The 15397-nt window shown below is 34.1% G+C and overlaps 2 protein-coding genes across 2 annotated transcripts; both read right to left on the bottom strand.

Annotated features, from left to right (window-relative positions):
* Positions 1–1087: 1087 nt before the first annotated feature.
* Positions 1088–5368, bottom strand: LOC107608048 (uncharacterized). Its single transcript, XM_088494448.1, has 5 exons — positions 5020–5368; positions 3479–4257; positions 2761–3382; positions 1260–1393; positions 1088–1168 (listed from the first exon to the last, which is right to left on the bottom strand). Exons 1-5 carry the CDS (start codon positions 5366–5368, stop codon positions 1088–1090), a joined length of 1965 nt encoding a protein of 654 aa, XP_088350574.1.
* Positions 5369–9678: 4310 nt separating this feature from the next.
* LOC107610013 (transcription factor MYB25-like) lies at positions 9679–13577 on the bottom strand. The gene is made up of 2 exons (XM_016312082.3): positions 13100–13577; positions 9679–10988 (listed from the first exon to the last, which is right to left on the bottom strand). Exons 1-2 carry the CDS (start codon positions 13449–13451, stop codon positions 10048–10050), a joined length of 1293 nt encoding a protein of 430 aa, XP_016167568.1. The 5' UTR covers positions 13452–13577; the 3' UTR covers positions 9679–10047.
* Between the last annotated feature and the right edge of the window lie 1820 nt (positions 13578–15397).

Genomic DNA, 15397 nt, shown 5'->3' with positions numbered 1-15397 from the left:
AACACAAAAAAAAAGAGGTGTGCCACTACATTTTTAATGCTAGAATCTTAATTGACTGTGCATATAACAGCAAGTTGATGATAATGCTCCGAGAAAGAGCCAATGATAAGGTATGAGTATTGCTTGTGTTTAGAATTAAACAAAAAAAAAAAACGCCTTATATCATCATTTTGGGCACTTGAGACAAACATCGGCTTAAAGGAAAAGACGTCTACTACGTATCATGTATTTCACAGAAACACAATTTTAAACCACGAAAAGTAATAGTTCCAAGAACAAAGTTACATACAAAAGGGAAAAAAAAGATAGCATAACAAATTCTAGTAAATGGTCAAAGTTATACTATTCATTCTTCTTAATGAAAGCACAAGTCTTGACCACATGCTAGTACAGTAACAATTTTAAAAAATGTATATGAATGAATTTTGCATATATATGTAGTCCTTTTCCCAAGAATAATGCTACAAGGACTAGGAAAAAGGATAACGAATTTATCCCCTTTCAAGTTATATAGAGAAGAGATAAAAATTCAACTCCCTCTAAAGAAAGACCAATCTATAAACGAAACAGTAAATTATATTTTTTACCATTCACAATACAGTTCACATAGTTAAATAACATGTGACGATTTAGGTTAAGACAAATTGATTAATTTTGATTTAAAAGATGAGAAGTGAAGAAGGAAGAGGCACAGAGGGAGTATTGAGAAGAGACTTATAATCTGTCAAACCTAGATGGAGGCACAAACGAGGTTCATGATTGATCCACCTCCATCTTTCAATTCATACCCTCCATACTGCAATTCACACTCTGTTAGGAACAGTCCAGGAAAAAAACCACAAACCACATAGATAAGTCCTCAAAATCATAGTTACATGATACACAATATGTTTCAATACCGATACACAGTAAGCCAAAATGTAAAATAATTTATATGAAAAGTATAGTTATGGCGTTCTAGTACACATATAAATTATGAATTAGTATGCAATATGTTAGCTAATTGGCGAATTCATGTAACTATATGCCCAAAATTACTACACTTAATTAACAATTAGCAAAGCATCCATTCGATGTGTGACCTTATCTATAGTCTATACCCTAAAAATGCCCTGAACTTGTTTCCGTTGAAGAGTGACTTGTTATTCTGAGCTCTCTGCTCCTGTATCTACACAACCAAAAAGCGATAACAATTAAACAAGGAATCAAATCAAAATAAAGAAGAGTGTATGATGGACAGAACGCCAAGCAGAGCAGACCAGAGGTTTTAGCACGGCGTGAGCAGAAGAACACGGCGGAGCAGAGCAGAACAAGTCGCGAACTCCAGCAGTGAGGAACACGACGCCGGTGAGCAGAGAAGAGGGATTACAGCAGTGCTCTGTTCCATAAAATCCTGAAGCATGGTAGAAGATGTATAAGCCCAATTAGGAGTAAAGGAGTCCACCACTGATGACCCAAATGAAAAAACATAAACAATGGAGCAGCCCACCTCCATAAACCCAATTGGAGATTTGCAACCTTGGCTCCTTATTTCATTAGCCGGCTTCATTCAATAGGCAAGCCCGACAAGGTGAAAAAATTCTGCCAAGCCTGTTCTCTATTATGCCACTTGTCACAATATTCTTCAATCTGTATGAATAAATCTATATGTTATAAATGGCCTTTTAAATATTATTGACTAACTGCTAATGAAAATAATAAATTTTATTTTCATCTTTTTAAAAAGATATATGTGTAAACTTATTAGAAAATAAAGGATCTAAGAGCATCTCCAACGGGTTAAATTTTGGAGCCCGGTTACTATTTTGTCAGAGAGAAAAGAGAATTGGAGTGTTGGAGTGGAACTCAAGTGAGTTCCTTCACTCATTTCAAGACGAGGGAGTCCCTCTGAATGAGGATTCCCATTAGCTAATCCACACTTGCCAAATGTCAAGTTAGGTAAAAAATAAATAATTGTATAAAATATTAATTAATTACATAATTATGTTAATTAATTAAATAATTATATTAAATATTGATATTTTTATTTAATTAATAATTTATATTAATTATTTAACTAATAATTAATTAAGTAATTAAATTATAATTAATTTATATTAATTATTTATCACAACCTCAACTGGGAGAAGAAGATTTTGCATCATACCATCAATTTCTCCTAGACAACTGAAAGAGGACTTGATTGAACACATATGGTAATTTCACAATGCTTGTCGTCAACTATAGAGCTTAATTATGTTTTTCTTTGTATTAAGTAATTTTACAAATTTACTGTAACCCCAAATTATATATTGTGTATTATTGTTATATATGAATTTATTTAATATTAATATCTTTTAATAGTGAATTATTTTTAAATTTATAAATTTAAATTACATTATTGAAAAAAATTAATTACATTAATTTCAAGTATTTTAATTAATTAATTAAGTGGGACCACAACAGGGACTAAAGTTAGTTCCTCCTAATGAAAAAGAGAGAGATGTTTTGAGTTCCTATTTACTGTTTATGACGCAAAAGCTGATGTGGAGTTATTTTTTATGACAGGTGGGTCATAAACAGAAACTGGGATGAATTTCCTACTGGAGATGGTCTAATAACAACATTTTTTTCCAAAGATATAAGCTTTCATTAATAGAAAAGAAAGTACAGCTGTCCATTACTACTAGGACAAAATGAAAGAAGATAGGGTCATAACCCAACCAAGCCTTCAGTAAATGAAGGTAAAGACTAGCGTTTTTTTAAACAAGAAATAGATACCAAAATTATCAAAGCTAGGTAAGAAGGGAGCTTGGAGGTCACAGCAGTTCATCATGGTGCTTGCAAACTGAAGAGAGGATTTCACTGGGGGATCTCCGTTTGTGTTCAAAAATCCATGAATTTCATTCCTTCCACAAGAACCAGAGAAGAATAGCCAGAAAATGGGAGTGGGTCTGTCGATTGGGGCTAGATTTGAGGACTTCCATTGATGATATCCACCATTGGATAAAGGTACCAGAAGGGGGGGGGGGGTTGCTAGCAAGTAAGTTAGTGGGCTTTGATTCCAAACTTCTTTAGCATATTTGCATGTCACCAAGCAGTAAAGCACTGTTTTATCTTCTTCTGAACAACACGGGCAGATTCCAGATATTGATGGGAAGCGATGGTGAAGGAGGTGGCAGACCGGGAGACGTTGGTGGATGCTCTTCCAAAGGAAAATCTTAATTTTGTGGGGGAGAGCTAGCTTCCACAAGGTAACCCATACATCCCTTTGTCTCAGCAATTGGGGGCAAAACTCAATTGGGTCGTGATTGAATTGGTATGCCACCGAATAGCCTGATGCAGTGTCATATTTTCCACCCTTGTTCAATACCCACTGAAGTTCATCAGCTCCAGGTTCAATCTTCAGAGTCAATATTTTGTTAGCAATATCTGTCGGAAAGTTTTCATGGATCAATGTCTGATTCTACTGTTGGTTCTCTGTGAACAGGTCTTTTACCCAGAAAAGAGGTCGTCCTAGGTTTGGATGGTGCGGGCTGCGCGTGATAGTGAACGGATACGGAGGAGGAAGCCAAGGGTCTTCATAGATACGCAGCTGAGAGGCCGAGCCAATTCGCCAAGTGATTCCTTTTTCAACTACAGAGCGTCCCTCTAAAAGGCTTCTCCAGCCCCATGAAGGTGAGCTTCCTATCTCTGCCTTTAGTACCTCTGTATATTTGTAGTATTTTCCTTTGAGTATTTTGGCTACAAGAGAATTAGGTTGTGTTAGGATCCTCCAAAATTGCTTTCCCAGTAAGGCTAGATTTTGTGCTTTAAGGTCTTTAAAACTCAATCCACCTTCCCTCTTCGGTCTAGTCATCGTATTCCAGCTTATCCAAGCCATACGTCGTTGACTCCCTTTTTGTCCCCACCAAAACTGTGTGAGAATGCTGTAAATATCTGAGATTAGGCTATCCAAAAGTCTGAAACAGGATAGAGTATAGATTGGAATGGCTTCGCCCACCGCTTTTAGAAGGACTTGTCTTCCCCCTGCCGAGAGGAGGCTGCGCTTCCACCCTTGAACCTTGTTTCGAACTTTTTCTTTAACAAAACTGAATGTTTCCTTTTTAGATTTAGACACAATAGAGGGTAAACCAAGATACTTGTCCTGAGCCTCGATGTGGTTAATGTTCAATGCCTCTGCCAATTGAATTCGAATTGGGTTCGGGGTGTTGTTACTAAAAAATATTGCCGACTTGGCCAAATTAACTTGCTGCCTGCTGAAGCTCTGATAGGATGCTAGTAAATTAAGAATATTATCACAACTATCCATAGAAGCTTTACAAAATAGAATAGAGTCGTCAGCAAATAATAAATGGTTTACTCTAGGACATCGCCTAGTGACTTGAATTCCTTGAATAGTACTGTTTTGTTCTGCCTTGTGTAGCAAGAAGGAGAGTCCTTCTGCACAAAATAAAAAAAGATAGGGGGATAGAGGGTCTCCTTGGAGGATACCTCTATTTGGCTTGAAAAAGCCAAAAGGTTGGCCTTCCACAACGACGGAATAAGAAACAGTAGTTACTAGTTTGCGAACCTAGTTAATCCAAGTATCATCAAATCCCAGCTTGTTTAGCATAAACCATAGAAAATGCCACTCTATCTTATCATAGGCTTTACTCATATCAAGTTTGACGGCCATTTCTGCTGCCACACCCTTTCGCTTAGTTTTCAGATAGTGCATGTATTCATGGGAAATAAGAATATTATCGGATATAAGTCGACCTTTAATAAAAGCACTCTGGTTAAGGCTTATTAGTTTAGGCATCATTCCTTGAAGTCTATGCACCATGACTTTAGAGATAATTTTATAGATAACTGAAGAAAGACTTATAGGTCACACCTGATTCATAGTATTGGCATCTGGAACCTTTGGAATCAAATAGATTTGGGTGTGATTAAGGCTTCTTAGCATTCTTCTATTTACAAAAAAACTTCGAACCGCTCTAAAGACATCTCCATTAACAATGTCCCAGAAATTCTGAAAAAATTTAGCCGTCATACCGTCTTCACCAGGCGCACTCTGAGGGTGAATGCTGAATGTAGCTCTCTTGACCTCCTCTATAGTGATCGGTCTTCGAAGCCGACGGTTCATGGAAGCTGTAACCTTTGGCTCGAAGTCTGTAAAATACGGCTCAGGATTAGCTTGGCAGTTAGAAGTAAATAGGCCCCTGAAATAACTCTCTGCCACCTCGGCTATTCCTGCATTAGTGGTTGCAACTTCACCATTATCTCCTTCTAGTTTCCAGATCTTGTTCCTCCTGGTTCTATTTCTGAATTTTTGATGGAAAAATTGCGTGTTCTGATCACCCGCTTGTAACCATTTGATCCTGGACTTGGCTTTCCAATACATTTTCTCATCATGAAATGCTATTTCTAGCTGCCTTTCTAATTCAATTAATTCTTGTCCCCCGAATTTACCCTCTGTTCGAAGAGCTTCAATCTGACCCTGGATTTATTCAATTATTCTTTTGGAGTTTGTGTTGCTTATTTGCTGCCACTGAACCAGTTTATAGCGGCATTTTTTAATTTTTTGTGCCAACACAAACATGGCTGAACCTTCAACTCTTTCCTTCCAAGCTTCATTGATTATTTGTCGAACTTCTGGACTAGAGCACCATCTCTCTTGGAATTTAAATCTCTTTTTCGATTTTTCCCTGGCTGGATTAGTATCAAGTAGGATAGGAGCATGATCTGAACCGGTTTCTGACAATCTTAAAACAGTAGCATGCAGATAGTTAGCCACCCAACTAACTCCCCCAAGCATACGGTCTAATCTTTCCTGAATGAGAGGCTCTCCTCTGCGCCTGTTAGTCCAGGTAAAAGGCCTACCCACCATACCCAAATCAGCAAGAGAGTGAGCATCTATAAAGGAATTAAAAGCATTAATTACCGATTGGGGTTTGAAATTCCCTCCTGATTTTTCATTCTGGGATGAAATAGCATTAAAATCTCCCATTATTGTTACTACCCCCTGAAATTGTTGAATAACTGAGCTAAGTTCTTCAAATTGATGAAGTCGGATTTGATCGTTTGTGCTTAGGTAAACTCCAATCACCCCCCACTCTATATTTATGCTTGAATCCACTACTTTTGCAGCAATGAAGTAGTATGAATGTTGTAGTACCTGAAAGAATGAGTTGGTGTGTCAAAAAACTAACACTAGAAAAAAGAAGAGAAAAAAAATAAAAAATTGGAATAAAAACGTTTTTAAAAATAATAACTGAAAATTTTGGAAAAAAAATTTATATTTACAAAATATTCAATCAATTATATTTTAATATTTTATTTTTATTTTTATTAAAAATAAAAATAAAAAACTCAAATCATTCATCACCTTAATTTGTAAAGTATTTTCACTTTGATTTTGATTTGATATAAAGTGATATATCAGTTTGCCGATGACACTAAACCAATGAAATTTGAGAAATAACAGTACCACTTTTTTTTTCTTTAGATAGTTGCGCATAAAATCTAAAAAAAAAAATTATGTCATTCTAATAAAATTTGCATAAAATTTTAAAAATAATACACGAGGGAATAGAAAAAAAAATGACATCCCAACTAAAGTTTATGTTTTTGTTATGCTAATCTATCTGTACAAGTATTCGCTTTTTGAAATCTTGATGGATCAATGTTTTAATTATTAGGGTTGGCAATATGTACTCTATCCGCGAGTATACTCAACCCGACCCCATCTGATCTGCAGCGGGTAGGGTAGGGTGTGGGTAGGGTTCTCGTGCGGGTTGAGTTTTAACCCTACCCGACCAATCCGCACTCTATATATGTTTATATTATATACTTATATACTATGATGCACGGACACTGACACGGACACGAGACACGACACGACACGAGACACGCCGACACGCACATTTTAAAATCTTATAAGACACGGGGACACGCATACATATAAAATATAAAGTATTTTTTTAGATAAATGGTAATGATATTTTAATATTTTATTGATATTAAAATATAAATTAATTTTTTAATGATTTTTAATGTCTTATTTTAATTATATCAAGTATTAAAATATCTTTTTATTTTAATAAATAATAATATATACTATATCTAAATTTATTTCAAGAATATATAATAAGAATAAGAGTGGACACGCTGACACGTGATGATATTTAGGTGTGTCCAAGTGTGTTCGGAGAAGAATTTTTTATTTTTTATTAAGACAAGATTGGACACAGCAGACACGCGTGTCGGACGAGTGTCGGTGAGTGTCGTGTCCGAAATGTGTCCAACACACGGACACGGCAATTCAGCGAAGTGTCCGTACTTCATAGCTTATATAAAAATATGTTTTAAGTAGATGTTGAATCAAAAATCTCTCATTAAATGCAAAAGATCCTAAAAGAAAATCATTAATTGATAATTTAATAATTTTTTTTTACATAAAAATCAGTTCTATTTTAAATTATCATCCAATTATATAATAATGTTGTATATTTTTTGTAACCCGCGGGTAGGGTTGGGTACCCGCAAGTTAAGAGCGGGTAGGGTTAGGGTTGGGATATTCTCAACCAGCGGGTAGGGTTAAGGTTGGATCCAAACCCTACCCTACCCTACCCATTGCCACCCCTACTAATTACTAGTCTATTACAACGTTTTTTAATAGCCAAAACTAACGCTCTTGTAGAGTGCAACTCAATAATTTTTTGAAGGCAGAAACTTATTGCTATTTTAGAATCCACTTATATGCAAATATTCATGTATCCAAGATTTAGAATCAAGTCTAAACCTAACAGAATACTCCCGAACTCTGCTAGAGTCACCGTAGCGTCCTTTATGACAGAATTATCAGAATTCAGCTTAATGAATGGAGAGTTTGAAAAGATCTAACATATTTGGTTTTTAGTAAAACACCCAATTCTTTTCTTTACCTGAGCTATTTCCTCATCCGCTATGTTATACTCTTTAGCTAAGTGCGTCGCCAAATCATGAATCTTACCTTCATCTACTACATTCCCTCTCAAAAATATGTTTGTTACAATAATACCAAGAGAGTATAGGGTACTAGTTAACAACAAGGGTCAAAGAACGCCTTTGTAATGGGATTGAAATGATAAGTTCTTTAACAACCAGAAAAGGAATGGTTGACTAAAGAACGTATTGGAACTCAATGAAACATCCATGTTCTTTCATGTATTTTTTGCGACTTTGCAGTCGCGAAGGATATGGAGCAAAGACTCCCAAGAACCACAAACCGGATCTTCTTGAGTCATGTGTCTACAACCGCAGGGACAGACTCAAGGGGAGCAAGTAGTGGCCTTGGCCCCCCCAACAAATTTTAAACTCATATACTATTATAATAGATGTATTGTATAGAGTAAAATTTAATAGTGTAGTAATAATAAAAAGAGTTGGTATTCTTTATATATTAAGGTTTAAATTTTTCTACATGCATTTATATTATTTGTATTTTTTTATTTGATTTAGAATTTTTCTTTTACATTTGTTTAAAAATTAATTTTAACATCTATAATCATATAAAAGATATTTTAATATTATTTATAATAATATTGTTTTTTTTCTAATTTTATTTAGTTGTTTCTTTTTTATTATTTTTCATTAATTTTTACTTTACTCCTATTATTATATAAAAATACTTTAATATATTTTAAATTCACAGAATAAAATTATTTGTGCAATTAATTTATATTATTTTATGTCATATATTTTAATGATATAAAACATAAAAATATAACTCACTGTCATATAAATATTTAATAAAATAAATTAATTAACAAAATATTTAAAAATAAATAATTTTATATTTTATTAGATGTAAAACTATAAAAAAAAAAGATAAAGATTGAGATGATTTTTTTATTTGATAAATATTTATTAATTTTTTAATTAAAAGTTATAATTATATCTATTATCAAATATATAACATTATATTTGATTATACAAGATTTTAATTTTCAGTCCCTCTACTTTTAAATTCTTGGATCCGTCCCTACCTACGAGATTGAATCTCATTTATCAAAAGGACTTTATTAACAATGAACCAAAGAAAGATGCACAACCTTTAGAACTTTGGGGCTTCAACTTTCTAAATTCTTAAAAATAAATCAACCTTAGAGTTTTCATGGGCATTTAAATAGAGGAAACACACTCACTTAATGCTAAACTTATCATTGAAATTAAGAAGCTACGCTATCTATTCATCCCCTAAGTTTGCTTCTAAAGCCTTCATGGATGAGAAAATAAAGACCCAATCCTCTCCTAAAACCTCTTGAATTTTACCTAAATTCCAATTTATTTTAAAGATATTTTGAAAATTAAAAATATTATTTACACACTAAAATCGATTACTATGTTGTATATTTTAATCCATTTTTATTATGTATTTTAAATTCTAATATATATTCTACTCTAATGACTAATTTTAATGTCCACCTAATATGATTCATTAAAAATATAGATATGGCTACACAAGAAATGACAAGAGCATTGATCCACAACTTTTACGTTTAAAATGAATTGTGGGTGAACTCAAGTCTGAGCTAAACATTCATAATTTTTTGTCCAAGATAAATTGTTAAGATTACATTTTTATAAAAATTGTAAATTTATATATAATTGAAGGAATAATTGTTCATGGATGTCCTCAACAAAACTATTTTGAACTACATCTCAACAAAATGTCAAAAACTGATGCTCACTTAACAAAATAGCAGATGGTATGTTTGTCTGACAAATTGAGAGAATGGAATCTTCAGTTTTCCATCGCTTTCTCTAAATCTCAACTCATAAATACCGTAGTTCGTAAAATGTTTTTACATTTCTGAAAATTTTACATTGAGAAGATCATTTTAAAGTGATATCTCTATTGTAAAATTTTCAATAATATAAAAATATTGTGTGAACTATATGCTCTCTAGAAATAATACCCTCCACAGGGAGATTGATTGTGGTAATGCAGACTTATATATCATGTATGCTCTATCCACTCACCAACAAAGTACCACGAGATAAATAACCAAAATCCATAAGAGGAAGCCAAGGTTAGTATCAAACTTCTGCAGGCATTGCGAAATGTTGCCGAGGCATCTTCGATGATAACATTTCTTTCATTGTATTTGTACCCAGAAACCTGACCTTTCCTGGTCCCTCCTCATATTGCATTTGCATGAAGTCATTCTTTTGGCCTTGGCCTAAGAAGCCCGTTTGTGAAGCAGTAGCAGCCCCCTGTGTTCCTGTCAAGTTTGCGGCATTATCGGTTACTTTGGCACCTCCATGGTTCTCAAGGCCACTCTTGATCCATGCAATGTTATTTAGGTCTGTAGCTATGGAAATCAGTTCATGACTTAAGAAAGGGGGAGAATCCAAATAGTCAACAAACTCGGGACCTAATAGCGAAGAACCATGAGAATGGCTTCCCCCTGATTCTGGTGCACAGCATCCATGACCACATTCCAATGGAACCATTGGTTCACATTCAATACCATCAAATAATTTGCAGGCTCCTTCAACTACTTTGGGTAGTTGGATCAAAGGGCTTTGCAATGGCAGAATCTTTGAACTTGATGATCCATTTGTTGGCCTGCTTGTAGGATTATAAACACTAAATGCACTAATACGTGCTACTGGTCGATGAAGGGTAGGATTTTGCTCCACTTCGGAAACATCATTTCTTGTAGTTGGAGGTTTATCTTCGTGCTGTTTAATCTCAGTATTCATAACGACATTTCTAACTTGTGTAGGATATGAATTCATATCCCCAACTGACAGGGTTTCTTCAGAGGATGCCTTTGTTTTCTCAATGCTACCATCTTCCATCGCTTCAACACGCGGAGGAACATATCTTCCCTGTTCCATACACCTGCGCTTTAGGGTAGAGTTCCAGTGGTTCTTGATCGCATTATCTGTTCTACCTGGAAGAAGCCTTGCAATAGCTGCCCACTTGTTTCCATGGATTGTATGGGCTGATACGATAATGCAATCTTCTTCCTCTGCAGAAATTAACTTTAGTTAGACTTTGATAATGGATATGCGAATTATTCAATGCCAGTGGCTAATATCTTCTTAACTGAGATATGCATAAAAATAACAATCCAATGTCTGAGATCAACTTTCATGAAGTAGATTGGCAAGAAACTAAAGATTTTAGCATCTTCTCATTCAACTCAAGCAAATATAAAGCACACCAGACTAAAGACCATGAATCTTATAATGTTATTCATGTTTCATTTAAATTCTGAACTAATTTCTTAACCAAGCATTTTTTTAACCAAGCATCGATTCTCTCACACCCCAAACTATGGTTTATGTTTCCCTCTTAACATCTAAGATGTGAATTAATTTCTATTTTTGCTCCTGTACTCACACATTTCCTTCATTCCCGAGACTAGACATATGGAGCATGAAGTTATCTTAGTCAAATACTGAATCAATGTGAAACTTAAATAGATGACTACATGACATATTTTAGAACTGGTGTCTAATACAAATTATAATAAAGAATAACCGAATGGTGTTCATACTTAAAGTGACACACACAAGGATACCAAGGATTTACGAACCTATCCCCTAAGAAAATCAACAGCAATGAAATGAGTGGTAACTGCAACAATTAGTTACAAAGATCAGTTCATCAACTAATTATTGTGTTCATGATCAAATAAAAAAGACTCAACATATGAAATGATTATTTAGCATGTTAACAACTAAGAATCACATAACAACCCTTTAGAAAAACTGCTAGTTTTTCCAATATATTCATTCAATAAGAATTCTATATGCTCTGAAAAAAAGAGAAGGTTGTTGCTTTATGGGCTGTGTTCAGTTGATGTGCTAGTAGTAGAAGTGGCTAGTTGCAAGCTCCACAACACAAAAGCATGTCTAATTTCACAAATAAACTTCAGTTATACTTTGCCAATTACCACCAGTTATTTGGTAACTTTCGTGTTTCACCATATAATAATTGTGTAGTGAGAAGACTTAGTGTAACTGCATTGGTTATAAAAAATTTCAAATAAATGATCAATTAGCAGGTTGATGGTCAAAGAAACACCAGAAATGAAAGTAGCGATTAATTAGCTCCCAAAAAAAACAAATTCTGGGTACACTACATGTATACTTCACATGGAAAATCCAGAACGAAAAAATTTGTTCCACTCTAATAAAGTATCCACTAATGCATATCAGTGAATCACAAACAGAGTCAGTTTAATTACTTTCATAGATAAAGCAGGATATGCATATCTCCATCCACTCTAGCACATTGTGTTTCTGTGTTTAAAAAATAGCATGGTTTTTTAGCAAGCAGGGTTCAAATAGTATGATCTTTCATTTTTTATTTTTTTCCCATTTCAAATGCCAATAGTCTTAGGCATTTAGTAAAACTTTTACTTTTCAAAAGTAGCTTATAAAAGTTATAGCATCTATGTTTGATAAATCAAATTAAAAATAGTTTTCAATAAGCACAAGCAACAACAAGTGCATTTGGTAGAATAGTTTTTAAGAATTAAAAATATCATACTAGACATAAATGTAAGAATTAAATTTGGAAATTAATTAATATATGAAGTTATATTAGACTTTTTAATTTTAATAAGCACAAACCATTATTGAAAAGCTCCACCTTAGGTGCTTTCAAAAGCACTCCTATCTTTTTAAAAACTGCAAGCACAAGCATATGGTCGGTAAATACAAAATGAGGAGCCTCTTTAAAAAGTTTTTTCAAACCTAGCCTTAATAAGTTAAACTGTTATCTTTTCATGAATCAACACTCAACTTTAGTCAAAACAGTCTCTCTGAACTAGAACTTGCTGCTATGATCATTCATTAACAAGTCACACAAAATACCATAAAAGCCATAAACATTGCTTCAATGGATGAATAAATGAGCACAACAAAAATAAAACAGTCGAATGCAGCAGATTCTGCTCCAGCCAATTCAGCCTAAAATGAACAATCAAAGGCATTATATGTGCAACAATAATAGTTATTTGTAAGCATTCAACCCCAAACACACCACACAAAAAAAAAATAACTACAGTTAAGATAATCTAACCTAATTCTACATACATCCAATCTAAAACACAGCGGCAATGGAAATTACCAGTGAAAGGCTTGCGTTTAACACAAGGATCCAGCTGGTTACACCATCGGAGCCGGCATGACTTCCCTGACCTGCCTGGAACTCCCCGCGCGATCATGCTCCAATTCCTCGCTCCGAACTGCGCCACCAATCGGCTCAGTACCGCATCCTCTTCCGGAGACCACGGTCCCTTTACTTTTCCCGCGGCAGCACCACCACCACTATTGCCGTCACCAACTACAGTCACCTCCGCATCGCGTCCCGCTGGCTCCGTCTCGGCCGTACCTCCTCCTCCTCCAACGAGCTCTTGCGGAAGAGAGACGCCATTGCCGGCGATTGGTTCAACAGATGCTCGGTCTTCTTCTTCGGTCATTGGCGGTTGTTGGTTTACTTTGGTGAGTGTGTCAGTTTTTCAGTTTTTCTCTCTCTAAAAAGTTTCTCTCTCTACAAACTAACTGCTATCCCCTCTCTCTCTAATCTCTATACACACGCGCATAATGTTTCGCCCTTTTTTCTACCTTCATTGCTTAAAATTACTGGTTTGTCCCCTTGGCGTCAACGACAAAACGACGCAGTTTTGGGGAATTGGTGACGTTTCCGCAGCGCTAGTTCCCGTTTTGGTTGACTGGAGTGTCTTGACTCGTGACACATCATCGTAAAGTTACCTATAACCGCCTTCGGGATTGAATATTTAAAAATTGAAACCCTTTTTTTTTTTTATTCAACTATTCAGAGCCGAGCTTTTTTCCTCAACTGGGCTCATAAATTTCAAAAACTTTTCAAGCCTGTTCATTTGAGCTTAGTAATTTTCATCATAGGAACAAAAGCCCAAATACCGAAGGCAAAAAAAAAAAACGTAGGCTTGGCCTACTCAACATTCAGCAACACGAAGTCTAGTCTATATATATTTCCAAACAAAATACAAAAATTGTATTGACCAACAACAAAGAGTAAAGTATCAATCCGGTGTTTCCCGAATGACAACACGATCCTTAACCAAAGACACGATCTATTTTGGTCCTTGACTCTGTGTCCGTTTGTCAACGCGGTCCTTCTATCACTTTTACGGCAAAAACTTGACGGAAATTACTGACGTGTTAGGTTCAAAAATGGACAAAAACCTAATTGTCTCTAAATTTAAATTGGTTAGGGGTTTATTTGTCCTTATTATTCTTTAAACAATATTTTTTAATTATTTTTTTATTCATTATATTAATATTTTTTAATAAATTATTAAATATATGGTATAATAAGTACAAACTAATTAATAAATTATTCAAATTTAAAACTATCATTTATTATGAAACCAAATAAATAAATTTCAAATATAATTTTTAAATATATAAATAATAAACATTAAAATTCAGTTAATACATTAATAATAATAACCGTATGATATACTATTAGTATTATAACTAATGAACGCATTATTTGATATATGGTAAATTTTTTTTACTAATAACAAATTTAATTTTTTATCTCTTTAAATTAAATTAATAATTCTATTATGTTTTATTTCATTTAGTATTAGTAGCCTACTCATAGTGTATTTTAGTACAAAGATATCAAATAGAATTATTAATTTAGTTTAAAGAGATAAAAAATTAAATTTGTTATTAGTCAAAAAAAGTTTACTATATATCAAATAATATGTTCATTAGTTTTCACTTTATTGTGAAAATTAGCTATTTCATAATACTAATAGTATATCGTAGAGTTATTATTCAACTAGGTCCATGTCCATTTTTAAACCTGAGATGTCAGCAATTTCCATCAAATTTTCGCCGTGAAAGTGATAGAAGGACCGCGTTGGCAGATGGAACACAGGATTCAGAACCGAAATGGATCGTGTTTTTGGTTAATGATCGCATTGTCATTCGGAAGAATGGACAGGGACCGGATTGGTACTTTACTCAACAATAAACCTATAAATGAAATTCTGATTCACGACAAATTAGTCGTTAGCTTACCAGATTAAAAAATATCGTGAAAAAAATTCCTATCAGCCCACATATTTTTTAGTGCCTTTTTTAGAATAACATTTTTTTCTTATAAATAATCATATTGAAGGATGAGAGATCTTGATGTTAGTTGTTAGAGGATTGGTTCAAGTGGTACATCATGTACCTCCCAAAGAACCACATCAAGGATTTGAATCTGGCTCTAGCCAAAGATGGAGAAAAGAACCCATTTAGTGTGTAGTGTGGTGTGAGTATGTTATGATCACAATTAAAAAAACAAAAACAAAAACAGTACTCTAATCTTCAACATGTAGATTCAATATTATGGACAAATTACATTTTAGCAAAAAACTTAATT

The sequence above is a fragment of the Arachis ipaensis genome, chromosome B7 (genome assembly GCF_059453495.1).
Source record: "Arachis ipaensis isolate K30076 ecotype BB chromosome B7, ASM5945349v1, whole genome shotgun sequence".
Taxonomy (NCBI): Eukaryota; Viridiplantae; Streptophyta; class Magnoliopsida; order Fabales; family Fabaceae; genus Arachis; species Arachis ipaensis.
This window is presented reverse-complemented; position numbering and strand designations above follow the sequence as displayed.

Coding starts and splice junctions, on each gene's coding strand:
- LOC107608048 (XM_088494448.1), bottom strand. CDS start 5,368: ATGTATTGGAAAGCCAAGTCCAGGATCAAATGGTTACAAGCGGGTGAT. Junction 3,383..3,478: donor TAGGACGACCTCTTTTCTGG/GTAAAAGACCTG, acceptor TTGACTCTGAAG/ATTGAACCTGGAGCTGATGA. Junction 1,394..2,760: donor ACCTAGCTTTGATAATTTTG/GTATCTATTTCT, acceptor ACCATGCTTCAG/GATTTTATGGAACAGAGCAC.
- LOC107610013 (XM_016312082.3), bottom strand. CDS start 13,451: ATGACCGAAGAAGAAGACCGAGCATCTGTTGAACCAATCGCCGGCAAT. Junction 10,989..13,099: donor TAAACGCAAGCCTTTCACTG/GTAATTTCCATT, acceptor TAATTTCTGCAG/AGGAAGAAGATTGCATTATC.